We start from the raw sequence: 27,204 nt of genomic DNA on the forward strand, positions 1-27,204 counted from the left end.
GGGGCGCGCGGCAGCGGCGGCGCGCGGCTAGGAGGGGGAGGAAGCAGGGTCGGCCGCGCGCGCGCGCCCCCGTCGCCACTTCGCGCCCGGGCCCGCGCTGGCCCGGCCCGGCCGTCGTCCACCGCTGCCGCCGCCGCCTCCATTGTGTCCCCGGGCGAGGCCTTTCCGCGGACCGCGCGCCTTCCCGCCACGTGGGCCGGGCCGCCGTCGCCGCCACGCCCTGGGCACGGAAGCCCCTCGAGGGTAGGCGCCGTTTGGCCTCGGGAAGGCGGGCTGGGCCTCGGCGCCTGGGCACGTTATTATCCCTCGCGAGGCCCCGCGGGGTCACCCTCCTTGGTTCCAAAGTTCCTTTAGGAGGGGAGCCCGTCGGGCCGGGTCCTTTGTCCGGCCCGGGGGCCGCTCGGTGACCATCTCTGGTGGTCAGGGACTTGGGCCTCGGGGTCGCCTTTAATCTCAGCCCGGTCTGTCGAGCTGTGAGTAGGAAGCGGAAAAGGGAAATGCTGAGCCTGCATCTTGTGCTTAGGCCCCGTGGAGAGGCCGTGTGTGACCCCTAGAGCCTCGGGAATGACGGAAGCTTGGCAGAGAAGGGAGCGGGCCCGGGCTGGAGGAAGCTAGCGGCTCTCTTCTCCGCTAGTCTGTTTCTGAAATAAACAAATCTACGGGGCCCGGGTTGGACGGCTGGCAGCTCCCCACTGCGATGTTTCCCTCCACCTAAGCAGGACAAAAGGCGGTGCGGGGCTGGGCTGGGGGAGTGATTTCGGCGCCCGGCCGACCCCCACCGTGCGCGGAGGAGAGAGTGAGTTTTCTCTCCTGCTTATGGGCTCGAGGAGAGTCGCTACCTTAGTGCGTGACAGCAGCGAACGGCCCCGCACATCCAGGAGGGAGCAAACCCGGCCCTACCAGCCTAGGCTTATATTGTGTTTCCCGGGCTTTGGGAGCCTTCAGGCAGGACCTCCACCCTCCCTCCCAGTCTGCTCCTGTAGACTCTGGCACAGAGCGGCATTCGGGAGGGCCGAAATCCAGAGAAGGGAGAGACATTCTTAGTTTGAGAGCCAACAAAAGGGCCTTGTTGTCCTGGGATTCAGCCGATCCGGTAGTGGTCAGCCACCATCTCGTGGTCACTCAACTCTGATTTAAGGTCCCTCCTTTGCTCTCCTCAATCTTTGTTAGTGAGTTGGGGGAAGGGACTTTGCAGGAAAAGTGGTTTGTGGCTACTGTTTTTTTATAAAGTAAACTGAGTTGGTCATTAACACCTACCCGCTTTGGGACCCAGAAGTCATTCCCCCTACTGGGAAATGTACTGTCTTCTGCAAAAGGAGATTCCATTCTCTCAGGAATGCTTAGCCCTTTTTTGTGTTGTGCCCCTGTTGGCACTTTGCACCCTCTCTCAGAACGTTAAGTGCATAAAATGAACTACAGAGAATTACAAAGATAGTCAATGATAGTTATTCCAAGAGAAAGTTGTTCTTTAAAGTATGTGGATCCCAGAGTAAGGGCCCCTAGACCAGGTGATCCTCTGAGAGACTCTTCTAGCGCTAATGTATTTTTCTAGACTTTTTTTTTTTTTTTTAACCTTTAGCTTCCATCTTAGAATCAATATTGCTAGGCGGTGGGAGGTCTTGACTTGCCCAGGGTTACACACCTGGAAATGTATGGGACCAGATTTGAACCCAACATCTCCCAACTCCAGGCTTGGCTCTCATAGCTACCCCCTCACACGTTGTCTTCTTAAAACTCTTAAAAATAATAACTGGCTGGTACTATGTGTCAGACACTGTGCTAAGTACCTCACAAAATATTTTCTTGTTAGATCCTCACAGCAACCCTTCTGGGGTAGAGGTATTCTGCTATCCCCATTTTCTGGATGAGGAAGCTGAGGCTGAGAGGCAAAGAGCTTTGCCTAGGGTCACACAGCTAAGAAGTGTCTGAGGCTCCCTTTTTAACTCCTTTCTTTCTGACTTTAGGCCTAGTGTTATGTCCATTGGGTCACCTCACTGCCTCCAGGTAATTCTGTTATAAAAAGTCCATTGTCTGAGGACTTTAGATAGATTCTATATTGATGCCAAATCTGAAAACCACAAAAGATTTGATTACTGCATTATAGGACTAGTACATAACCACCATAGAAGCTGTGCGACATTGTTTGGGATGTTTTATGCCTGTGGGAGAAAACTATATTAAATGTTTGAGAACTGACTTTTCAGCGTTGTTTTACTGAATTTTCCTATTGAAGGGGAGAATTTTCTGATGATATTCTTAAAATCTTGTTAAGATTTCAGCAGTTAATTTATTGCTTTGCTACGCCTCCAACCCCTATTCTTGTGCAAAAAAATACACTTCTATAATTCAGTTGTTAATGATTTCCAAAATGATGTTGAAGTGGATGTCACATAAGCTAGTTAATTTTAAATGTGAGTAAAGTAAAAATATTTGAATTTTAGGTTATCTATTTGGTCACATGAAAGAAAGTTACCTTAGGAAGGATAATGGGTAGTGTTACTGGAAATGCTTGAGATTTGATTAAATAGTTAGATTTCTGTTGTTGTAGATAGCTTAGGCAGATGATCGGGGTTCCTGAAGGAGTAGAAAAGAGGAAAAGTTACACATTACAATGCCGAAAGATAAGCAGACTTGAAATCTTGAGAAACCATTCTCACTCAAGGGCAAAGGAGTTTGAGTGGATTCTAGAATCCATACATGAAGAGCAAAACTGTTGCCTTTTCCAAGAGTCAGTCGTCTTTTTGTTTCCACCCTGATGGCAGAGCCCTTCTTAGAACAAACTGTGCCTTCTGCCTTGGTGAGGAGAGTTCTGCTATGCTTGACTGGACTCTTGCGGTGGTTCTTAACTTTGTTTAAGTCGTCCACTTAACATTTATTGGCCTCTCTGGTTTTCCCCCTACTTATAAACACTTCATTAAGACAATTTTTCTCAGAAATTACTCCCATTCTTTACTGAACTGCTTTGCTTTCTGGTAAGGTTGAGAAAGGATTGTAAATTGGCTTCTTAACACGGTCGTGGTTGTAGACTAGGTTCCACTAGTAAGAATCAAGAAAGTTATATGGCAGAATGGGAGAAATCCTACTCCCAATTCCCTGAATAATTTGCTTAAAGTTTCTCCTGAATTACTACCCACATGACTACCTCTAGGGCAGTGATGGGCAAACTTTTTAAAGAGGGGCCAAAGGAAAGGAAATGCTCATCTGTAGGTCTGTTTCTAAGGCAACTCTTTCGAAGTTTCATTGTAGTGTATCCTACTCATTGTATTTGTCAGATTAGGAATAACACCTGCAGATAGAACATTTCAGGGCCCTCCCTCCCCCCATCTGGCCCTCTGGCCATAGTTTGTCCATCACTGCTGTAGACTATTTGCAATTGCAGGAAGATGGTTGATTTTGGTTTTTCTAAAAAGTTGTTTTCCCCCAGAAAAGATTGACATACTTCAAGGGACGTGGAAATCATACTGTCAGTTGTTTTTAAAAGACTTTTGCTGTTACTGAGAATGAAATGTCTTTCTCTTCATCCCCACATGTTCTATAACATCTCCAAAGAAAGATTGGCAAAAAGACAAGTAAAAATTATGATCTCTGCTGCCCTCTATATAGGAAGGAAGCAAGCAAGCCAGCCAGCCTTGTGCCCTTGACAAATATTACCTCATTGGATTCTCTCAACAATCCTTGGAGGGTAGATGCTATTATTATCTCTATTTAAAGATGAGGAAGTTGAGGCAGAGGTTATGTGATTCATCTGAGGTTATGAATTGAGAGAGTATCTGAGGCCTAGATTTGAACTGGCTCTCAAGCTGATTTCAGGCCCAGCTCTCTATTCCCTGATTGATCACTCTCAGTGTCATGGGCTCCTTAGCTGGAAAGGGATTTAGATCCCCAGTCTAACCCCCTCATCTGTGGTTGAGGATATTGAGACTGGTCCACTGTCACTGAGGCAATAAGCAACAGAGTCTGGATTGGAAACCATGTCCTCTGATTTCAAATGAAGTTTCTTCCACTTCTTCCTGTTTCCCCTCATCTGTTTTTTGAATTTGAGGCAGCACAGTGGGCAGAGTCCTGGTCCTGGAGTTGGGGAGACACTTCTCTCGGGAGTTTCCTTGTCTGTAAAATGGGGATCATAATAACACCTGCCTCTCAGGGTTGTTGTGAGGGTCAAATGAGATATTTGTAAAGTGCTTTGCAAAACCCTAGAGTGCCATATAACTGTGAGCTCTTCCAAGGGTCCTGGCTCTGTGACCAGAGGTGGGCATTTGAGATCTCTAGTCAGAACAGTTTTTCCCTGGGAAGCAAGGGGAGCTATTAGGGGCTGGCCTCTGCCTTAGAAGCTGGCACTGTGTTTTATCCATTTGAGCTTACTCAGAATATTTAAATGTTAAGTGGCCTTAATTTTTTTCCTTTTTTATTCAAAGCTATTTTCCCAAGTAAATGTATTAATAATTTTCAATATATGTTTTCCAAAATTATAAGATCTAAATTTTCTGCCTTCCCTCCCTCTCTTGGAGATGGTAAGCAATCTGACCTGGGTTATACATGTGTTATCATGCAAAACCTACTTCCATATTGGTGGCCTTGATTTTTAAAAGCCTCTTAGAAAGAAATTGGACTCTTGTTTTTAGTTAAGCATCTAAGAAAGTGGCTCTTCTGTCCTTTGTCACTCCTGCAGTTCCCGGTTTCCCTCCTGACATTTGAATCACTTGCTTGTTCCTGTTTCCATCTCTGTTTGGCCTGGCTTTAACCTCTCCTTTTCCTTCTCTCTTCTAGACTATAGTACCTACAGTCAAGCTGCAGCCCAGCAGGGGTAAGTAATGTTCATCTCTATTAGCATAGAAAAGAAGAGGGCCTGGTAGAGCAGTGGCTTTCCATTTTCCCTCTTGTCCAGACACATACAGGTTGAAATGATAGAATCTTGACCTTTGATATGTTCTGTCTCTTTTTACAGCTACAGTGCTTATGCAGCCCAGCCAGCTCAAGGATATGCACAGACCACCCAGGTAATCTTGATACCTCCATATATTTAGATCTTTAAGGTATAAAATTCAGGGGTCAGCATTACTTTACCAAAAGCCATTTAAAAACAGCAGCCAGAACAGATAGACTGACATTTCATCTGACATTACATTCTGTTTTTAAACCTTTACTTTCCATCTTTGAATCAATACTGTGTATTGGTTCCGAGGCAGAAGAGTGGTAAGAGCTAGGCAATGACTTGCCCAGGGTCACACAGCTAGGAAGTGTCTTGAGTCCAGATTTGAATCTTCTAACTGCCAGAACTGGCTCTATCCACTGAACCACCTAGTGGTCCTCCATCTGATCTGTCCTTAGACTGATTTGGTAAATAAATAGGGGGGTTTCTAAATTCATTCAGCTTTTCCTGCATTCAATTTTCACCTGAATTAGTAATATCCCTGTGGTCATAGATATACCTTAGAATGATTTCCTTGTAAAAGTGTTAACATAATTTGTCTACAGCTAAAGGCAAATGACCACTGCTGAACCTCTTATTTCCTTGTCTGAAAAATGGGGCTTGTAACATTTCAGAACCACAACTCCTAAAGCATTGACAAGACCTTTCGATACCTGACTTGGCCGCCCTTTTTTGGATGCTACTCAACTTACCAGCAAACTTCTTAAAATGTGGCACCCAGCCTGTTGGCAACGGCAGACATTCTGGTAGTGTCTTGGAGTTTGCAAAGGGCTTGTCATAATATTATCTTACTTATGGGGGAAGATAGGAGAATATTATCCAATATTCCACTTGGCTTCTCAGGACTGTTGGATGCTTCTCTTTATGTGGTTTTTAAGATCACAGTTAGTTTTTTCAGTTGCCATATTCTCCTATCACTGCTCTTTGCTCAGTCCTGGTCCTCCCCGTCCTCCCCCCCCAATCATTGAAGGACCTGGGTATAGAGAGTGAACACAGAGGCTGTATGGTGTGGCAGTTCAATTGTCAGGCCTACGGTCAGAACCTCAGGTGGGGTTCACATGTGACATGGCAGTCCTTTTTATATTTGCATACATCTTAGATCTTTGTGGACCCTGTCAGTCCAAGTCATGCCTTATGGTTCTTTGAGCACCCAAGAATGATAGCTTTCAGCAAGGCCAACCAGGTGCCTACTTAGCAGAGACTCCTTGGCAAAGAGGTCTTCTCCCTCCTTGATATCAGAGTGTTGGCGCCATCTCTCTTTTGGGTCTTCTTTGTCTAGTGTATGTGTTGGGAAGAAAGGCGAACTTCGTAAAAAACGTCCTCAAACAGAAGACAACTTGATGGGAGATAGGTTGTAGAACTGTCCCTCCCCAGCTTTTAAGTCCAGCATCAAATTGGAGATGTCCTGTGGCATTCAGTTGATTCCTGATATTGTACCATGAAAACCTATCCTAGATACCACCATGATCCACTCACTTGCAGTTCTTGTATAACTAGTCATTTAAATGAAGCCAGTGAGGATGAATAGTCTCCGGGCCAAAGAACAGTTCATTCCTTGCCTGTTTTTATGTATTATTGAATGTTCTAGTTCAAAAGATAGTGCCTCGCCAGCTGACTCCTTAGAGGAGGCTCAAGTATGGTATTATTTTATTTTGTTTTTAACTTCTACTTTCTGTCTTGGTAAGAACTCTTTTAAGACCAAAAGACAAAGGCTAGGCAGATAGGGTTAGGTGACTTGCCCAGGGTCATATAACTAGGAAGTGTCTTGGCCAGATTTGAACCCAGATCTCCCAACTGTAGGCCTGGCTACCCCCATAGGTTCTAGCATGTTCATGCTCATTATAACTGTAAGAGTCTGTGTGGCACAGCTTAATCAGTCTGCAGGCCCAGGTGACCAGAATATCCTCTGGTGGACTCAGTCACTCTGATTCCCTCTCTGGGCTTTTCATGTAACATTTGCTTGTGTCTCCTGATCCAGCTCTGACCGCCTGACACCTGGGTCCTCATTACTCTCCCTTTGGGCTCCTTGGCTGTCTCCAAGTTAGCTGGGAGTCTGGCTGATGAAAGAGCCGGGGGCTCGGGTTACTAAAATGTAAGACATTGAGCAAGGGATAACAAGTTCATGTCTGCCTCTGAGATTTTGCCTGGGCTGCAGAGAATGGATTAAATGGCAGGGCTCGAGTTCCACTGGCCAGCATGTGCTGCCTCTCCTGGAGATCTCCTTCCTAGAAAAGAGCTTGCCTGGACTTTCTTCTTCTGTGTAGTCGCTTAGAATCTGAAGAGGAGCCTGCCTAGCTCAGCTGTAGGCTTGCTACTAAACCTGTGTGGCCTTTCTCTCTGGGGCAGGCATATGGGCAACAAAGTTATGGAGCCTACGGGCAGCCTACTGATGTCAGCTATACACAGGCTCAAACAACTGCGACGTATGGGCAGACTGCGTATGCAACCTCTTATGGACAGCCTCCAACAGGTAAGACCTGGCAGGAAAGGGCTTGTTAAAAGAGGGTCTTTGGCATATGGTTCTGGTGTTTGACAAACTTGGGGGGAGCAGTGGGCAGCAGCTTTTTCCCTTCTCTTTTTAATACTCTGATCATAGTGAAGGGGGGGGGGATAAACTCTAGGGAGGAGAAACCCACCCTTGTAAATTATTTCTAGAGTATTTTGGGTACTGGTTCATGGCTGTGGAATGAATTAGGCAGCTCTGCAGAACACATCAAGGCTGTAAGGAATTGCCTGGACACAGATAGTGGAGAATGAGCTGGATTAGATTTGGCTGCTTTAAAAATCAAACTGGTTAGTGAACTTGACTGCTGACTTCATCTGATGGTACACCCTCTACTTTGTGTTTTGTGCTTTCCACAGTAGAAGGGGCCGGTACAGGTTTGACTTTCCTGCTCATTCTTGCATGGGGAATGCTTCGTCATCTTGTCTAACCCTGTGATGTTAATTCACCTTTTAGGTCTTCATGTATTTATCCCTGAAACCTAACATCACATCACTCCTAGCAGGTGCCATTTACAGACCTGGGTGTTTTCAGTTCGGTTTGGGGAGGGTTTTCTTGTTAAATATAATAGTAGCTTGCCCTTTTCCCCAAGGTATTCCATGTGCTGATTATCCAACTGACTTCTATTCTCTAATGGGCAGACTGCATGGTTAGACATGTTTTAGAGAATCCAATCACCACCCTGCATGGTCCTTGTTTGTCTGTGATTTCTAGTCCAGACATACATTTAACTTTGTCTTAATAAACTTTGTGAGTTTATTTTTTAGTCCACCTTCAGTCATATACACAGCTGTTTGGGGGAGCTAAAAATAAGTTCAGTAATTAGAACAAATTACAGCGACATTTGGGTTAAAAGAGGAATAAATGAAAACATGTACCTCACATGGTATTTGATTCTGCTCAGTTTTTAAGTAACATTTCTAGCTGCTCTTTTTTGTGTTACATTTAAAGGTCCATAATCTTAGAGGCTTACCCTCAAAATTCATGCAATGGGCCCAGTCTAGTTTCTTTGGATAGCAAAGATTTTGGAGGAAGGGGACCCTAAAACAATTCATCCAATTATATAGCAGATTAGTGCAGAGCACTCCCTAATCTGTCTAATTGGTGTGTGGCTGATTAATATTAAAAATATTCATTGCAAAATTTCCCCAGTGATAGTTGCAATTAGAGCAAGAACTGAAATGGGTTTCATATCATCCTGTTTATTTGAATAGGAATAATAAAGCTCTTTGCCTAGACTTCAGATATGTTTATCATGTGGTGTTTTCTTAAGTACTTCTTTGTGCTGAGCTCTGTGCCAGACGCCAGGGTTACCAAGACAAAAGGGAAATATAGAGACAGGGAAAAAGGGAGAGGGGAGTGAACTGCAGGGACCAGATAGGCCTAGGGCATGCCTTCAGGGGAAATAGCTCTAGCTTGGAATGAAGAATTTCTGTAGGGGAAAATATAAATGGGATGTCAAATCTGTAAGGTATTGGGGAACTAGATTGGTAGAACGTGTTAAGTGGGGAGCTCCTGGAATGTTTCAGTGAAGAGGTGACACGGTCAGGGTTCTGCTGTAGAAATACTCTCTGGCAGCTCTTGGGAGAATGGATTAGCAATGGGAGAGGCTGGAAGCCCAGTGGGACCAATTGGACCTTGACCCCTCTCAAAGATGCAAGTGAGAGAGTGGCAAAGGCTCGACCTATTGTCAGCATTATCAATGGTGAAAAGAGATGGAGACTGTTGGAGATCGGGCCCGGCTGTGATCCCCGGCATGGCACCTGGCTTGTCATTCATGTATGATACTTTCATGTTCAGTTGAATTTGGATGAATGGTGGGTGAGAGAGAGTAAAGGGTGATGACTGTACTGAAGCTGGGTATCGGATAAGATGGTAGTGCCCAATTACAGAAATAGGCAAGGCTCAGAATGGTTGGTGGGATCTGGTCTTTGTTGGTTATGAGAAGTTTGGTTTCTATGGGAAGACAGCCAGCAGGGAGCTGCTGATAAAGAGCTGGATTTCAGAAGAGACAATAGGGCTGGAGACTTGGGTCACTAATGAATGTAGAGATCCTGAAACACCTGGGAACAGAAGCGATCACTAACCAAGATGGGGGAGAGAGAGGGAGGAGGGGCTGTGTGTGGCATTGACTGAAATGGGTTGGATCCTGAGTCCAAAAGAAGAAGGTTGGAGGGCTCAGCTCTCCAGAGTTAAAGACAGAAAATGCAGTGCTATCTGGGAGTTAGAGCTCTACATTTGGAGACCTCTAGTGGTCAGATGGTGAGACGAGAAGGCCCACCGGCCATTGCAAGCCTTTAAAGAACTGATTGGGTAGTAAGGGAAATCGATGCCTAGACTTGATTCTCTGGAGCTTAGTAATAACTCAGTAAAATCTTATAGGACTGCAGGGTTTTCTAAGGATGGCGTATAGACAGTGAGAGACTTGAGGGGGCAAGTCCCTGAAAGATGGGAAGGAATATGGGATTAAGGGCCAGAGTTGGGGTTCTGCCTCAGGAAGAGCCATGTCAAAGGCTTTTATCAGAAAAGAGATTTGGGGCAGAAAGAGGAAGAGGAAATGAGGAAGCTGCTCCTGATGGACAGAGCAGTAGGAGGAAGGGATCCAAGACTGGAGAAGAATGGGAAAGTATCAGTCATAACTACCCAACCCAGTGGGTGAGGGGCCTGCCTGAGATCAGAGAACATTGAATTGGACCCAACCTCAGGAGAAAGGTAGTTGTTAAGACTTTAAGATGAGGACTGTTTACAGGACTGGGGCCACCGTGTAAGTCTTAATTTGCTGAAAGCCCCCCCCCAGGCTGAGACTGGTCTGATAGTCTCCTTACAGAAATTAGAGGCCTTGAAGAACCAAGGCCTTAGCCTAGGAGAACTACATGTAGCTCATGAGCTGACCCATCCCTGCTAGCTAGTTATTGGAGAGAATGTGAGAATTCTGTTAATTGGATGTGAATGACTGCATAACTGAAATGTTTTTGGTTGGCTCACTAAAGCTTTAACTATTTCTTTGGCTTCTAATTTTGTTTCTAATTAGATTTAACAGCCTTCCCTTTGATTTAATGAATCTTTCCAATCTTTTCTTCTGAATAACAAGAAATTACTGCACTATTTGGCCCAGTGTTTGGGCAAGCAGTGCCTTTGGGCACATTTTCTCACCATTTTTGTCTGCCATTTGGCCTAATACACCAGCAGCCCCTCATGATTTTCAAGAAAACTGAATGTCTTGAAGTGAGATGGCCATTTTAAATTTCTCCATTCTTCAGCATGCAGAAAAATATGCTCGTATTGCCAAGGAAAGTATTTGAGCAGTTTGTTAGAATGGGACTAGATTGCAAGAGAAAGGGGATCTGGAACCTTTTCCCAAAGATCCAGGTTTTCCACTATATGACTATTCCCTCTGCTGGTAGAAAATCTCACCCCTCTCTGCACCTTAGTAGATAGAAGTTGTGTGACCTGAAAAGCCCCAAACAAAACAAACCAACACGTGAGTGGGGCCATCCTTTTGACACCAAGCTCTCCAAACCCAGTAAACACAGTCATTACCAGATCCAAGAGCAAAACTTCTCCAGTTGGAAGACCAGCCAGAGCTTGTGGTCCATTGGCCTAACTCAGAGTTGTCTCTACCAGACATTGAAAGGGAATTTTCATGGAACATAAAAATGGGAGCGTTTTGCCAAATAAGAGATTAATAACCTTATTTTGATTTTGATTGTTTTGTGTTAATGCCCCTTATACTCCTTTCCCTCAAAGTCTTTTCAGTTTGTTAAGTCTTTGCTCTTTCTTTACCTGTAATCATTTTGCTCAGCTTGTCAAGGCACTGCAGATGAATAAAGATGATTAATTACTTTAGTTTCTCACCATAATCATTATGCAAAAATGAGGCATTAATTGTCACTGTGCAGTTTGCTATGATGAATTGGACAATGGCAAAATGTCATTTCTTTAAATTGCTTGCCTTGTAAATTTTGTAGAGGACTTGTCTTGGTGGGTGGAAATAGATCTTGTAAGAGTCACAATAAGTGGGATTGTGTTCTGGCCAGAAGTAAACCAATTTGGACTTAACAAACAGTGATTCAATTTAGGACTCTTTGAGACTATAGACTGAATGAGTTGATTGCATTACCCAACATGCCAGCTATGTGAAGACCTTATGGCTTAGTACCTACATTTTCCCCCCAAAAAAATACATTGCCACTGGAACTTCTTGTATGTCAGAGGGAATGAAGTATGAGTGGAGAGTTTGATCCTGGGTTTGTAGAACCTAGCAAGGGTGGCAGTGTGGGTTTTATTGGGGGCAGGGACTACCGAGGTCTTGGCATCAGTCCACTGGGAGCTAGGATCTGTTTCATGAGAACAGTGGTCACAGGTGGGGGAGTGGTAACTGAAAGAAAGGAAGCCAGACGGTAGCAAAGACCAGGGCCCTATTAGGTCATCACTGGTGAGGCGAGCTTTCTTGACCACATGACTAGGAAGTCCTGAATTAGGGAAGCCTTAGAGCAGTGAGCCCTAAGAGTGAGCAGCAGAGAAAAACTTGAACTGTAGGTAGTTAGGAGGAATAAGTCTGGAATCTCAAATGAATTTTTTTTTTTTTTTGATGATAGCTATCTTTAGGTGGTGTGTGTCCAGATTTAAAATTGTTACTTTAAATTGTTATCAAATTTCCTTTTGTTGTGATTTTACCTTTAGCCTCCCCCCTCATCAGTGTATATTTTACTGTTGCCCAGTTTTCTGTCCCATCATTCCTCAGATTTGAGTTGACCTCTGCTTTTTCTAGAAGTTCTTTTTTTACTATAGGAGCTAACCCCCAAGCCATTGTTTTTAGTATGTTTAAATTATAAGTCAATTTCTTCACCTCCTTAATATTTGATGGAAAACTTGCTCTCTGGAATTTCTAGGATAACTCATTTAAAATTGCTGCTAGGGCAGGTTAAAATGAAATGTTATTGTGCTTCTATGTATGTTTGAACTAGTGACCCAGATTTTGGCTTTTGTTTCTTTTCTCTGTAAATACTCATTCTGCCCTCATCCCTAGACTTGGCTTTTTTTTTTTTTTTTATAATTTTAAACCCTTAACTTCTGTGTATTGTCTCATAGGTGGAAGATTGGTAAGGGTAGGCAATGGGGGTCAAGTGACTTGCCCAGAGTCACACAGCTGGGAAGAGGCCGGATTTGAACCTAGGACCTCCCGTCTCTAGGCCTGACTCTCAATCCACTGAGCTACCCAGCTGCCCCTAGGCTTGGCATTTTTAAAGATGTGTTTGTTTTATAATAGGTTGCTAATTAAGAATACAAGAAAGTAAAAGTTTAAAACAGTTGATTCTGTTGTGATTTTGAAGTGATACTAAGAGCATATTTCATGTATTATCACTAAAGAGGATATAGAATGAAAAGAAACCCAATGTTTTCCCTCAAGGAATAGTTTTAGAAACAGACCTCAAAATTCTGGGCTAACAACCTCAACGTACCCAAGAGCTTTGTCCTATGGGACTATAAACCTTTTGGGGTTGTTTTTTGTAAGAGATGATGTTTTAACCCGGTAATATTGTAAACACTGAAAAATGGCACTTAAAAAATGGGCTTCTGGTTTGGTATCCTGATTTTGGAGCCCAGGTCACTAAGCCTATCGTAGATCATTACTCATAGCTTTAGAATAAGGAGGGACCTTAAAGACCATTCATTGAATCTAGCCAGCACCTTTATTTTTCTCAGTGAGACACAGTCTTTCTGATTTAGGCCCGAGGTCCTTCCCATTGTGCCACGTGGGTTTGCCAGCTCTCCTCCTTCTGGGGAGTCTAGAATTAATTAGGTCTTGTCTGTTCCAGGTTATACTACACCAACTGCACCTCAAGCTTACAGTCAGCCTGTCCAAGGATATGGCACGGGGGCCTACGACACCACCACTGCTACAGTTACGACCACCCAAGCATCCTATGCAGCCCAATCTGCATATGGCACCCAGCCTGCTTACCCAACCTATGGGCAGCAGCCAGCAACTGCAGCCCCTGCAAGGTAATGCCATGCTTACCTGTTGCTAGTCTCTGTCAGGCTCCAGTGTCAGATTGTTAGAATGCTACATGCTTTAGGGGCTAGAGAATAGACACTTGCAGAAACCTAGTGTTTAATTCCAGGGGAATTTTAACCCAGAATATGACTTTTCTTTTAGAGAAGTAGTTTCCCATTCATTTGTTTTGAACACTGGATCCATCCCTCAAGTGTTATTACAGTAGGTGCCTTCTATTGCAGAAGCAAGTGAATTGGCCTTGTGCTCACTACAAGGGCTTTTTCCACGTCTAGGTTCCAAGAAAACACAGATTTGTGCCACTGAGTGGCTAAATTGTGTAGTGCTCATGAGTTCTATAATCTGTCCTCAATGGTGATGGGCTTTAGGGGAGTGGGGTATTGCTCTGGTTTACCCAAATATATAATTTGGAACCAAGAAGAAGAGTCTTGAATTTTTCTCACAGTGGGATGACTGGTAAAATTGTACTTTTAACCTAAGTTCGGTTTCACCAACCAATGTATGATGTGGTTTTCTCTTTTCTGAAAACTGCTAACTGCAACAGGGGTGGTAGCATGGGACCCAGTTGTCTGAACACCACATCTCTAGGAGGCCATGCTACTTCACTATGTTTGTCTTTAGACTTGGCAGTTAACAGTTTTCCTCTACAATTATGGATGGGCCTTAATGATAGAGACACAAAGTCAGGTGTGTCATCAGCTGGGTACCATAGTGTATGTTGAACAATAGGGTAAGCAATTTCAATCTCCCCTGGCTGGTTAGCAGTGGGTAAACAGTATTACTTGTTGCTTAACAGAGGATTGAAGGTCTTTACTTTAGCCAGTGTACTTGGTGGCTGCTACAGCGTTGAAGGAAGTAAAACTGAATTGAAAGAAAAGCTTGTAGGGAATAAAGGAGAGATCGACTTGTAACCTAGACTTATTGTCTGCCGTAGAGGTAAGAAATTAGCTCGGGCAAAGACTGGTGAAATTACTTCTGAAACACACAGTGAGTAATCAGGACCTATCAGGGGGTCATCAGAGTGGCTCATATCTGAGCAGCATGAGCCAGTTCAGTTTCTTCAAGTTGGGTCTCCCTAGGAACCATTTCAAGTAGCTGACTGGTGACCTATGGCACCCCATTGCAATCGACTTAAACACTTCGGGCAATTTGTAACGGGCCATTTTTCAGTGTACTTTCTCATTTCAGTAAGTCCTTTGAAGCCTCACTCCAACCAAGAGTATATCCACCCTATCTCTGAAGTATCTAGGAATTGGGATGAAATCAGTCACTCACTGCCTCAGTTCCTTCTTTGTTGCTGATTATCTTCATAGTTTCTCATTCCTGATACTTTTTAAAACAGCCATCGAAACAAAAGCCAGCTTTCCTAATCTCCTTTCTGCCCCACAATCCCCTTGTACTGGGAATGGTGGAATGATCTCTTGGCCCTCTGGAAAAAGTCTTGAGGTTGGACTCAGAGCCTGGAGAGGCCTGCATTTCACAGCAGTTCTCAGGCCTGCCACTGCTTGTCAGTACCCGACTTCTAATAGTTTGACCCCTTTCTACTGCATCCCTAGAGAGAGGCTGACATCAAGGCCACAGGAAGAGCTGATGTGCTGGCCTTTCCAGGCTTTGTATTAGTTTCTTACCCTCGTGAGGATGGTCCACACTCCACCTGACCCATTTTATTTTGCGTCTCCTTGGCTGGTAAACAGCTGCCTGGTTTCCATGACTGCTCTAGAAGGATTTGGGGAGAAACAGCCCAGCCCCACTATGGTATTGCCATGAGGTGCACCTTGAGACAAGTTTAGATGACCCATCAGCAAATTAGTATCTGTATACACTCCTAATTTCAAATATTAGAGATGGACAGCCATATTTTAAGAAATACACTTCAGATGCTTCTATTACATTAAAATATACCAAACTTCGGGTTTGCATAAACACTCCTGTGACTGAAAAGTTGTGAAATCCCCTTCTCCCCGCTGTCACTTGTCTAGTGGAAAAAAAGCCCTCTCCCCTGCAAACCACCTCCCCAGCCCAACCCAACCAACTCTTAACTACCTTTACGTTAGGGGAAATGGGGAATGTGACTGAATGAGATAAATTTGGGAACGTTTCCCTCCCACTCCTTAATATTCCCTTCCAGCAAAAGCATTTATAAACTCGCTCTGAGGAGCCTTCTTATTTCCAAGATGGTCCTAAGGATGTGTGCTGCTCATATGTGGAGAGTGCTTAGGGATTTGTAGTAAAGTGTGCCTGGAAGAAAGCTGGCTTCTTACTTTGTACATTTCTCCTTTTAGACCCCAGGATGGTAGCAAGCCCGCTGAGACTAGTCAGCCTCAATCTAGTACAGCAGGCTACAGCCAACCCAGCCTAGGATACGGGCAGAGCAACTACAGTTACCCACAGGTGCCAGGCAGCTACCCCATGCAGCCAGTCACCGCACCTCCATCCTATCCTCCAACCAGGTAACTCTTGGGATGTGCCTGAATGTGCTTTATCTCATCCTTGGGGATGATGACATGTTCTGTGAATGAGATAAGCCTGACACCATTGCGGATGCTTTAAAAAGGCTAATTCCTTAGTAAAGGAATAGGATTGTAAAGATTAATAAAGATGGGTAATTAGGGGTGGGGAGACAACTTCTAATTGCTGTGTAAACACAACACTAAAAAGAGACTTAAACTGGTATTCCTGTCCTCCTATTTACCTCTTATTTGCCTAATTTTTGGCCACTTCACTGTTCAAACATTATTGGAGTTGGACTTTAGAGATCATCTGGTCCAGGAGTTTTGGCCCTCTGGAAAAGCCTATAGACCCCTTTTAGAAGATTGTTCTTAAATGCACAAAGTCAAATATGTAGAAATTTAAAAAGGAGAATAATTCTATTGAACCATAGGTGTGATTTATTTTATTTTATTTATTTGTTTTTTTTTTTTAATTTTTGTTTTTCCCCATCTGGTTCACAAAATCCCTGAAATCAGATGACTTCTTGGGCGTTGCTGGACCCAGGTTAAAAAACCCTTAATCTAGACCAATGCTCCTTTTTTGTGCAAATTAAATTATTAAAACCTGGAAAATGAAGGAAATAATAAAATAATTTTGCTCTTTAGAATTCTGGTAAGAGACTTGATTGAGATTTTGCCTCAGGGAAAACGGCACTCCCCCCTTCCTCAATAGGTAACAAGGAATTTTTAATTTTTAGGTCTTATTTCTGTCACTCCTCCCCTTCCCAAATACCTGACTTTGTGCCTGAACTTCTGAAAGGAATTGGTACTTGACCCTCTTTTTATTTGCCTAGTTTTCTTTTTCAAATACTTGCATGTAAAATTTTTAAAGCACATCCAAATATTTGGAATCATTGAGCCAGAGTAGTATGGGATAATTTTGAGAGTCTTCAAAGAAAGAGGATTTGGTTTTGTAAGCCTTGTCTTGGGGAGTCATTTGTAGCCATACAAGGGAGATAAAGAGAATTCCACTTGGTGCCTAGTGTGCCTGGACTGGACAGCTTTGGAGGCTACTGGAACCCCTAAGCCTGGCCTGAAACCTCATGAGTCTCAGGCCTAGCTTCAGCTTCCCAGTTTTTCTTGATGGAGACCCTAGAGTGGCCTGGAGATTTAAGTTTTCTTCAGTGTCCTACTAGTGGATTGCCCCTGACTTCCTTTGCATTGTGGTGGGATTGTGGTCTTAAAATTTCCCTTTGTTCTGGGAGTTGGTGCTTCTGTCTTTCCTAAAAAGTTTTTAATTTTTGTCTTTCAGCTATTCCTCTACCCAGCCGACTAGTTACGATCAGAGCAGTTACTCCCAGCAGAATACCTATGGGCAGCAGAGCAGCTATGGACAGCAGAGTAGCTATGGTCAACAGAGCAGCTATGGGCAGCAGCCCCCCACTAGTTATCCCCCCCAAACTGGATCCTACAGCCAGGCTCCAAGTCAATATAGCCAACAGAGCAGCAGCTACGGGCAGCAGAGTGAGTTATTTGGAGAAAATGAGTGTCCCAGGGTTGTGTTTTCAATTCCTGGACTGGGCTGGCTATTGATGGTGGTCACTCAGGTGGCCCTAAGAACATGGATCCTATTCTTGCCTCACATGACACCCAGAGAATTTCCCCTTAGCTTGCAAGTCCCTTGCAAAGAAAGGGCAAAAAAAGATCATTGTTGCCCAGATTGCTTAAAGGAAACCAGCATTCTTTACCACTTCACCTGCCCAGGTCAAGCTTTACATAGCACGGGAGAGTGGACATTTGTAATAAGGCTGGTGGCATTTATCTGATAATCCAGAGGTTTGGGGCAGAAGTTCACACATGTCACTTTATCAAAGGGGTTTTGTTTGTTGGTTTGTTCAGTTTAACATGGAGAACAAATGATTCCTCGTTTTGGAAATGTCTTTACAAACCACAAATAACTCAGTATTCCCATTGGTAAAAGACTTTTCTCCCTGTAATTTTTGTCCCCTTAAGTGAAATTCTATCTTCATGAGTATTCTCCCTTCATGTCCTATATCAGTTCTGCCTATAGTCAATTCCTTAGTAAGTCACGCTTGACGTGCTAGGAGACCCATACTTCCATATTGGGAGTTTGCTTTTTGCCCTGTGTCCTTTGCACTCAACTCTCCCCCCACCCCCCTTGTGATACCAAAGCCTCATTTGGGGTCTGTAGGGTTTGGAGCTATGACTTCTTGTCTTGCCCTCTGCTGAGACTAAGCTGTCTTGGTTTGAAATCCTGCCTGACCAGTACTTTCTGAGGAAGGTCTTGGGGAAGGTGACTTCAGTTTTTGTGTACCCTCCCAGCCAGCTGAGCAGGGTTCATGCTGGTACTGTGAGCGCTCCTAAGCTGGGCATTCCCCTGACCCTTCAGAGTTGTGACAGTTCCCTGGCTCTAAAGAGGGGCAGCGAGCTGGAGCAGAGCAGGCAGTGCTGGGGGCTGCTCTGAGCCTTACCGGTGTGACTTTCTCTTCAGGTGCATTCCGGCAGGACCATCCCAGTAGCATGGGTGTATATGGGCAGGAGTCTGGAGGCTTTTCCGGACCTGGAGAAAACCGGAGCATGAGTGGCCCTGATAACCGGGGCAGGGGAAGAGGGGGATTTGATCGTGGAGGCATGAGCAGAGGTGGGCGGGGAGGAGGAGGAGGAGGACGCGGTGGAATGGGGTAAGAGCAAACCTTTTCTCCTTTTACCTAATTGTGTTTCATCCATAGGATTTTCAGTGGAAAGAAGGGACTGAAAGATATAAGAAAAAATTAAACCTACATTTCCATGGACAATCTGTTGATCTCAAGTCATCTTCCAACATGGAAATGGCATCTTGGTGGCAGAAATGGCAGTATGCGTTTATCCTGCCAGTCTAGTTTGTTGGGTTGGGGAGGGGCAGGAATGGTTCGGAACCTAGAACTTTCAGTTCCCTTCATGGTTAATTACAGAGGTAGCAAAATATCCTCTGCGGGTAATAGAGATCTGGGATGGAACACACACAAACCTTCTAACGATTCTAGGTTTAACTGATGCCTCTGAGTGGTTGTCTTGCAATGTCAGATATGTGTGTAGATAATGTGTATTTAGAGAGAGAGCTGAATAGATGCTGCAGAACTCTGATGTCACCTGTTGGGAATGGAGGCTTGTCCCCACCATCCGTTGGTATTAAAAGTACAAGAGTTGTTGGGGGTGCCTCCGGGTCCGATAGCTCCCGCTGCCCACGCGGCATCAGGGGAATGAACCAAGCACAGGTTTGGTTGGAGTGTGATGACCAAAAAGCCCACGAGAACTTAGCAGTTTCAGGACTGCTCCCGCATGGAGCCGTAGCCCATCCTGAAGCAGGTTGGCCATCTTGATTGATGGCACAATCTGATTTGGCAGAACTGGTTTGTTTATCTCAATAATGCTATAGCCCTGCTCCCCCTTCCCTCCCCTGTCCCACGCCCCGCCCCTCCCCCTTCGGGTGTCTGTGCTTTAATGAAGGTGAGGATGGTACGTTAATATTGGTGCTTAATGTTAATATACAGAAGGCCTAGCTCTGTGTGTGTTCTGTCCCTATGTAAACTAGTGAAAAGTTATGCAGAGTGTCGTCCAAAGTTCACATGCCGGCTCATTGAGTGATTTGCCAAATTGATGTAGACTTTACAATTAGAATGGATAAAGAGCTCTGCCACACATCTGAATGAGTAAATGCCTCGATGGTTAGAAGCCAACGAAAAATGTTGTTTGCCGTGGCATTCTGCATAACTTGAACAGAAAGTAAATCTGAAGGTTATGGTGAAATCTTTATTGGAAGCAACATTGATATTCGTGTACATACGCGGAACATTTCGGAATGACAAATTTGAACCCAAGGAAAAGCTTACAAATTGGGGGGGTGGAGGGGAACCTCCTCATTATATTCCATTGTAAAGGTTTCACCTCTGATGGATGTTCTAAAGTAGACCTAGACACTTGAAATGACTATCATCACGTCTCTAATCCCCTAGAAATTTTGGTGCTTTTTTTTTTTTTAATTGCAAACAAAATTCTCAAGTTCTTATTTTTTTCATTTTAATGCTATTAGAAGTAAAGTAGACTTGACTAATAAAGGGAGCCCCTCTTTCTGGATGTAGTTTGTCTACTACCAAAGCCATAGAAAAGAGCATGGCTTTCCCCCCCGGGTTTCCCAACAGACTGAAGCAGTCTGTTGGACCTTAGGGGGCAGGATAGGGGACCTCCCCCCCTTTTTCGTGGTGTGGTGATGGCTTTCAGTGTCTTCTGCAGGTAAGGCACTCATTGTTGTTAACATGCCCTTTTTCATTGCCTCAGTATTTTGATATTTTCATTGGCTGTTAAACGTGGAAACTTTTTAACATGCTTTGTCGCATTTATATGCTACAGGTTACAAAGTGAGAGCCTTGTATACACTTCAATACTTAAAAAGTACCCGTACTCAGTACTCAGCCGGCAGCATAATGAAAAGTGGGACTAGACACGGTGTCCATATGGAGAGGAAAAAATATACATAGAATATTTTAAACAAAATGTATTCATTGTATAAATGGAATCCTTCTGTAACTTTGGTAACTGCCTACTTGTTGTTTGGTAATGAAAACAGAGGAGGTATAATACTACTACTACTCTAGCATTGTGTAAAATTAAAGTGTAAACTTTTGTGTTTAAAAAGAGAGAACATTTTATGGTGTGTATTTTTAAGAAAGGAGACAAAGCTGCATGCAACAGCTTGGAATTGTATTTTGAAAATCCTCCGGTATTAAAGGTGCAATACTGGCTAGAAAAATGTATGCAGCGAGAACTGCTTCTCTGCCCCAATTCTGCTCTCCTCCTCTTCCCCCCTTATTAAATCATGGCAGCGACTTCAGGCTGCCCCCACACAAAGATTGGACTTCCTGGGACCTCAATGTCTATAAAGCTGTACCCCCAGTCCATTGAGCCTTGGCCCTTTCTGTAAACTCTCCTTCCACAAAGATTGTTCAATCCATCAATAACCTGAATTGTATGGCTTTATGCTGAAGATTTGATGGAAGTGCCCTCTGATGTGTGTTATAGGCATTTTATGTGGTTGTCTCCTGCTTTATTCAACTGTTAACTGGTTAGGGAGCCCCGAGGCTCAGTCGACGCTCCCCATTTGGAGAAAGCGGGGGTGCATCTTTATGTACATAGCAGCAAGAGAGGGTTCAGCAAAATGTTGTACCAAGTTTCTTGCCCTTCCTAAACTCCATTGTCCGGCCAGTTGATTGGTTTTTGTCTTCCTTATTTGCCAAGTATTGCACTATTAATACCCACCCCCCAGAACTGAAAGGGCCAGCCAGACTGGTGTATAAGATCAGACAAGCAAGGTTGTGTATAAAGAGCGAGCTGAGCTGCCCGGAGCGAGGCCTAGTGACAAGCTGAGAAAGATGCATTGTTTGGAGATGGGGTTAGCCAGTGCCCTTCTTCCCCACGAGCCCCCACGGCTCCGAGCGGCACTGGCTTTGTAAAGGGAAAGGCCTTCATTTCTTCGTTTATCCCCCCAGCAGCGCTGGAGAGCGAGGTGGCTTCAATAAGCCTGGTGGTAAGTTTTTGAGTATTACAATGGATAGTGTTTAAAAAAAAAATGCAGTCAGTTCTTAGAAAAAATATGATTTTTGTTAGTGGCCTATACAACAAGACTGTAATGGGTACTGCCGGCATTGCATTAGGGGTAATAAGGTTAACCTATGGTTACAGAACAAAGGGTAACTTGAAGTATTGAGCGACTGCTTCTGTAATTTGGGGGAACAGACATTTTTACAATTTGGTTTATTTGGAGGAAAAAAAATTAATTTAAACTTAACACTGATTGGCACGTTAAGCATTAAACAGGGTAATATCGGTTAATGGTTTAAAAGCAAACTTGTAAAAGCCCTAGCCCTCTGATCACCAATGTTAAAAGGGACACTGCTGCTTTTTGGCAGTGCGGGTCAATTGGAGTTTAAAGAAGCCCCATCACATGGTGGTGTAGTAGATAGTGATGTGTGTTTGTAAGGTGTGCGGCTTGCAAGACGTGCACTAACGAGCCTCTGTGTGCTCTTTCCTGATTGGCAGGACCTATGGAAGAAGGACCAGACCTTGACTTAGGTAACTTGGACTCTTTGGGCCCATTTCTTCTCTCCTTAGTGCAGGGTTTGGTGGCACGGTGAATTTTGCTCCTATGTCCTTGCTTCTCGAGGTCCCTCCTGGGCTTCTTAGTATTCCTTGCACTGGCTCAGCCCTCCTAATGAGTGAAAGAGTCAGAATTTCAGGGTAGGAGGGAGGCCTCAGAGATGATCCAGTCCACCCCGCCCTCCTGAGGCAGTCCATGAGCACCGCACTGAGAATTCTTCTGATCAGTGCCAACAGGCAGGTGCCTACTGCTCTCTCTGCCCCAGGTTTCAATGGGAACTAGGTCTGCTGACACGTGTTGGCTTCTTTACATTTTAGGCCCACCTGTAGATCCAGATGAAGACTCCGAAAACAGTGCAATTTACGTACAGGGCCTGAATGAGAGCGTGACTGCTGACGAGCTGGCAGACTTTTTCAAACAGTGTGGGGTTGTCAAGGTGGGTAAAAACGTGCTCTCTCCCAGCTGTGCACCCAGCCGTGAGAAAGGAAGCTTCTGAGTCTCAGAAGACGAAATGGAGGTTTAGATTGATCAGGACTGCCTCGGGCACATTTAGGTTTTTGGGATTTTGGACTTTACACGTGGAGGTCAATATTGCTCTGTATAAAGTCTCATTTAGCTGGCACTAAAATAAGGAAGATGAGAGAGTACCTCCTGGAAACATGAATTCATTTCTTTTAAGCCCAGTATCCTTTTTCTATATGAATCTTGTCCTGATGGAAAATTTCCTGAAATGTATTTCTCCACTTCTATTCTGAACACCCTCAAACTTGAAGGTTTGCTGCCAAGGATTATTGGAGTGCCGAAGCAGTAGCTGTTTCCCAGCTGCCTCTTTCTCCCCATCTGTAAACTGCAGTTAGCAATGCCTCCAGACCTCTCCTGAGAGCAGATTACTGCCTGAGTTTGGGGGCAGCTGTTTTCAGGGTTCTTTAAGGGTTCGCAGTAGCATGTGACCTGGAGGAGTTATTGCTCTAGGTGACCCTGCTGTATCTGACAGGCTGAGCCCCAGAGCCATGGGCTGTGTCTTTCTCGATGTGCTCATTGGTTGTGCAGGGACCTTGAGCCAGAAGAGAACTATTTGGCCACTGCATAGATGTCGTCTCATTTGTCTAGATGAACAAAAGGACTGGGCAGCCGATGATAAACATTTACTTAGACAAGGAAACCGGAAAACCCAAAGGAGATGCCACCGTGTCCTATGACGACCCACCTACTGCAAAGGCTGCAGTAGAATGGTTTGATGGTAAGAACTGAGGCCCAGCTTGGAACTGGGCCTGCTTGGGTTGTAGGTAGAGAGGGTCGAAGAGGCATAATTGACCTCAAATAAGATTGATACAGGTTAAGGCTTTGATCCTGCAAATGGCCACCATGACTTCTTCCAGTGTGTTTGGAAAGGGGAAGTTAAGAACCATTCAAAAATCACCCTGATTTTCTCCCACCCGTGAAAATAAATCTTGACCATGTAGACATTTTTCTGCACACAACCAATTATTTTTCAGGCTACCTGTTAGAAACTCACGCTGGTTCTTTGGCTTAGGCACATAAAAATGAAAACTTGGGAAACTGCAGGGGAAACCACATCTCCCACTCCATCGAGAAACTCACAGAGGGATTTCCCCCATTGTAGAGGACAGCCCACTTGGCAGTTGGTGGTAGAATTATACTAGAATGGGCAGCAGGGATTGTAGACTACTCAGCTTAGAAGAGAGCAGCATAGGAACTTAGGGGGCCCAGGAGGACAGGAGAACCAGAACTAAACAAGGAGGCTCTTGTCGGCCAGCTTGGTTCTTTTGTTTTATGCTGGAAGTGGACAGAGTTCTTAGGTTGATAGAAAGCCCTCACCCAAAGAGGTTGTTCAAATGGGACACACACACACACACACGTTAAAAGTACAGGTGACCAGCCAGCTTTCTTCACTGTGAGGAGGAAGCAGAAATGCGTATAAGGAAAATGTGTGCCTTTTATCCTATTGCAGGGAAAGATTTCCAAGGGAGCAAACTCAAAGTGTCTCTTGCTCGGAAGAAACCTCCAATGAACAGCATGCGAGGTGGCATGCCACCCCGTGAAGGCAGAGGGATGCCTCCCCCTCTCCGAGGAGGTAATGGGTGGGCTCCTTGCGTGGCATGAGAGAGTTAAGAGACTTAGAATTTAGGAAGGAGCTCCTTCCGCCATTGTGGGAGGCTAACATGAAACGGAAGATAGGACAGCATTGTTCTGTTTACCCCATACTTCAATCACAAGTTTCCCTCACAGCAGCCTTGTGAGGGAGGAAATCTGGGGGCATTGTCCTAATTTTCAAGACCCCAAAATGGCCTCGGGGGCTTGGGACTTCCCTGAAGCAGCAGCATCAGAATTCCAAGCTAGCTCCTCCCCCTTGGGATAGAAACGGAGGCTCGTGGGCATGGTCCCCACAAAATCGGTGGAAGAGAAATCCAGAGAAGGCGGGGTGGGCCACCGGGGAGGATCAGAATAGTCTTGGAAACTTTGTGGAAGGGGAGGGTGATTGCTGTGGCTGTCTTGGGTATTTTCTCTGAAGAACAGGCTTATTCCTCAGGAAATACTTTGTTCTAAGGAAGATTAGGCTCAGCATGGTTCTGTATAACTAAAGGCAAGCACTACAGGGTTCGTTTTTGTTGCAGGTCCTGGAGGACCAGGGGGGCCAGGAGGTCCCATGGGTCGAATGGGAGGCAGAGGAGGAGACAGGGGAGGTTTTCCACCAAGAGGACCCAGGGGTTCGCGTGGAAACCCCTCAGGAGGAGGAAATGTCCAGCACAGAGCAGGGGATTGGCAGTGCCCTAACCCGTATGTATTTTCTTCAGTAAAATAAAACCAAGCTTACCTCTCTGTGGCAGTAGTAGTTCAGTAGCTATTGTAGTGAAGCTGGGGGGGTCTTTCTGAATGGAACAGGTAAAGCAGTAGGCATTCGGGAAGCTCCCACAGATAGGGAAAGCAGTCCCTGCAGTCCTAGGGGGAGACCACACACAGACAGGCTATGTGGAGGCTTCTTGGACAAGGAGCTCATGAGCAGAGTTTGGGGGAGAGACTCACAGTTGGGAGAAAATGCCCACAGCTGGATGATGGAGTTCTCTTGGGTAGGGAACAGCCAGGATGCCACGTGATTGCATCAGAGGACGTGGGGGGAGAGGAAGGCATAGAAAGGCTAGGGGTCAGGAAGGGCCAAAACAGGCCTTTCTGTGGAAAGTGGGTTGTGTGAGAGGGGGAGCCCTGAGGGGCTAAGGTCCTGCACCAGGGTCAGGAGAGGAGACAGGAGCTTGACTGAGGAGGGGGCACTTCTGGGTTGTGAGCCCCAGTGCTTGGGATCATTGCACTTCCCTCTTGGCAATAGGGAAAGAAGGAGGAGGTGGGGGAGCCCTGGAGGGAAGTTGGTGGTTGTGTTTTGAGTGGAGTTAAGACATGCGCTGGCTCTCTGATGGGGGAGGAGAGTTTGGAGGTTGGGGCAGGAGAGGGAGATGTGAGAAGTGTCAGCGGAGAGACACTCCACGATGGAGAAGCAGGCCTTGGTCAGATGTTGAGCGTCGTCCATGGTTCTGTAGCGGGAAGAGAATTGGACCCCCTTTTCTGGTAGTTCTGTGCATTCAAGGGCACTTGTTTCGGTTCTGCTCCCGGTGGTTCGTTCAGGCTCAGTTAAGTGAAGGCCGGCCTGGCCCGTGCAGGGGGTCCTTGGACATCCCTTGCGGAGTCTTGATTTTCCTTGGCTGCCGTCCGCTCCATGCTGTGGTTGACTTCTGTTCCCCCCCCCCTTTCTGTGCAGAGGCTGCGGAAACCAGAATTTTGCCTGGAGAACAGAGTGTAATCAGTGCAAGGCCCCTAAGCCGGAGGGATTTCTGCCACCACCCTTTCCCCCTCCAGGTAGGCACCAGGATGCCATTTTCTAGTTACTTCCCTGCCTGGTGTCTCAGGAGGGTGAAAAGTGATGTTCGGTTAACGAAAAGTGGCTGGTGGAGAAGTCCGACTCGTGGGTGTGAGGGAGGGAGGGTGCAACTTCGGCCTCAGCCCTGACCGTTGCCGCTTCTCTAGGTGGTGATCGTGGCAGAGGCGGCCCCGGCGGCATGAGGGGCGGCAGAGGCGGCCTCATGGACCGTGGTGGGCCTGGCGGTATGTTCCGAGGAGGCCGAGGTGGAGACAGAGGCGGCTTTCGGGGAGGTCGAGGAATGGACCGAGGGGGCTTTGGTGGAGGAAGAAGAGGAGGCCCTGGGGGTCCTCCCGGACCTCTCATGGAGCAAATGGGTGGCAGAAGAGGAGGCCGTGGCGGGCCCGGAAAGATGGATAAGTATGTTTGCAACGGGCCATCGGGGAGGGGGGAGGGGGGACAGGCGGGGTGGAGCGAGAAGGAGTCCGGCAGCCGCCCTGCTGTGGAAGGCCCGTCCTCGGGCTCCCTCCTTCTCCCCAGAAAGTGCTGAGCAGGCGGCCGGCGGCCAGCCGGGACGCTCTCACAGCGGCTGCTTCTTGCCTTGCAGAGGCGAGCATCGCCAGGAGCGCAGAGACCGGCCCTACTAGGCGCAGAAACCCCGCAGAGCTGCATTTACTACCAGATTTATTTTTTAAACCAGAAAATGTTTTAAATTTATAATTCCATATTTATAATGTTGGCCACAACATTATGATTATTCCTTGTCTGTACTTTAGTATTTTTCACCATTTGTGGAGAAACATTAAAACAAGTTAAATGGTAGTGCCCTGAGTTTCTTTTCCTTCTTTTAAGATGGTTGTTTAACGGAGACTAAACCAATGAGAAACCATTGTTGTGAGCATGCTCAAATATCATTGTGTGGAGACCCAGGAGGAGAACTAACTGTAACGATGTTAATGGTTGTGATGTTTTTTTTTTTTTAAATAAAATTCCAAATGTTTATAAACGTAACACCTCTCGGCCTCTGTTCAGCACTACTTTGCGGTGTCTCCACCGGAAGTCGAGCTCTGCCTTTGTCCCTGAAAGGGCTTTCCACGGATCGAATTCCACTTGGTGCCCAACACCCATTTCCCACTGGGTCGTCTTTTCAAAAGTGCTTGGTGGGGAGAGCCTGGAAGGAGGAGTGGGGCTGCATGGGGGGCTGCGGGCAAAAACCTGGCTGGTTTCCTATTGGGGGTCGTCCCGGCTCTCCAGGTCAGCTTTGGGTTTGATGAAGGAAATTGTTTTCTGGCCATCGATTTTGAAAG

At 45.6% G+C, this 27,204-nt stretch overlaps 1 protein-coding gene across 1 annotated transcript in view; it reads left to right on the forward strand.

Moving 5' to 3' along the window:
* The window catches only part of EWSR1 (EWS RNA binding protein 1), a 42,937-nt gene extending 16,029 nt beyond the window's left edge, over positions 1 to 26,908 (forward strand). Inside the window, exons 2-18 of the mRNA XM_044685483.1 lie at positions 160 to 243; positions 4,768 to 4,804; positions 4,946 to 4,997; positions 7,277 to 7,400; positions 13,253 to 13,439; positions 15,732 to 15,899; positions 17,191 to 17,402; positions 18,391 to 18,580; positions 21,425 to 21,459; positions 21,972 to 22,004; positions 22,347 to 22,465; positions 23,140 to 23,269; positions 24,002 to 24,124; positions 24,666 to 24,828; positions 25,799 to 25,896; positions 26,065 to 26,317; positions 26,505 to 26,908. Coding sequence (XP_044541418.1) covers positions 160 to 243; positions 4,768 to 4,804; positions 4,946 to 4,997; positions 7,277 to 7,400; positions 13,253 to 13,439; positions 15,732 to 15,899; positions 17,191 to 17,402; positions 18,391 to 18,580; positions 21,425 to 21,459; positions 21,972 to 22,004; positions 22,347 to 22,465; positions 23,140 to 23,269; positions 24,002 to 24,124; positions 24,666 to 24,828; positions 25,799 to 25,896; positions 26,065 to 26,317; positions 26,505 to 26,544 — 2,048 coding nt within the window. The 3' untranslated portion in view covers positions 26,545 to 26,908. The remainder of the gene's footprint in view (positions 1 to 159; positions 244 to 4,767; positions 4,805 to 4,945; positions 4,998 to 7,276; positions 7,401 to 13,252; positions 13,440 to 15,731; positions 15,900 to 17,190; positions 17,403 to 18,390; positions 18,581 to 21,424; positions 21,460 to 21,971; positions 22,005 to 22,346; positions 22,466 to 23,139; positions 23,270 to 24,001; positions 24,125 to 24,665; positions 24,829 to 25,798; positions 25,897 to 26,064; positions 26,318 to 26,504) is intronic.
* The last annotated feature ends 296 nt before the right edge of the window (positions 26,909 to 27,204 follow it).

The sequence above is a fragment of the Gracilinanus agilis genome, chromosome 1 (genome assembly GCF_016433145.1).
Source record: "Gracilinanus agilis isolate LMUSP501 chromosome 1, AgileGrace, whole genome shotgun sequence".
In the NCBI taxonomy this organism is placed as follows: domain Eukaryota; kingdom Metazoa; phylum Chordata; class Mammalia; order Didelphimorphia; family Didelphidae; genus Gracilinanus; species Gracilinanus agilis.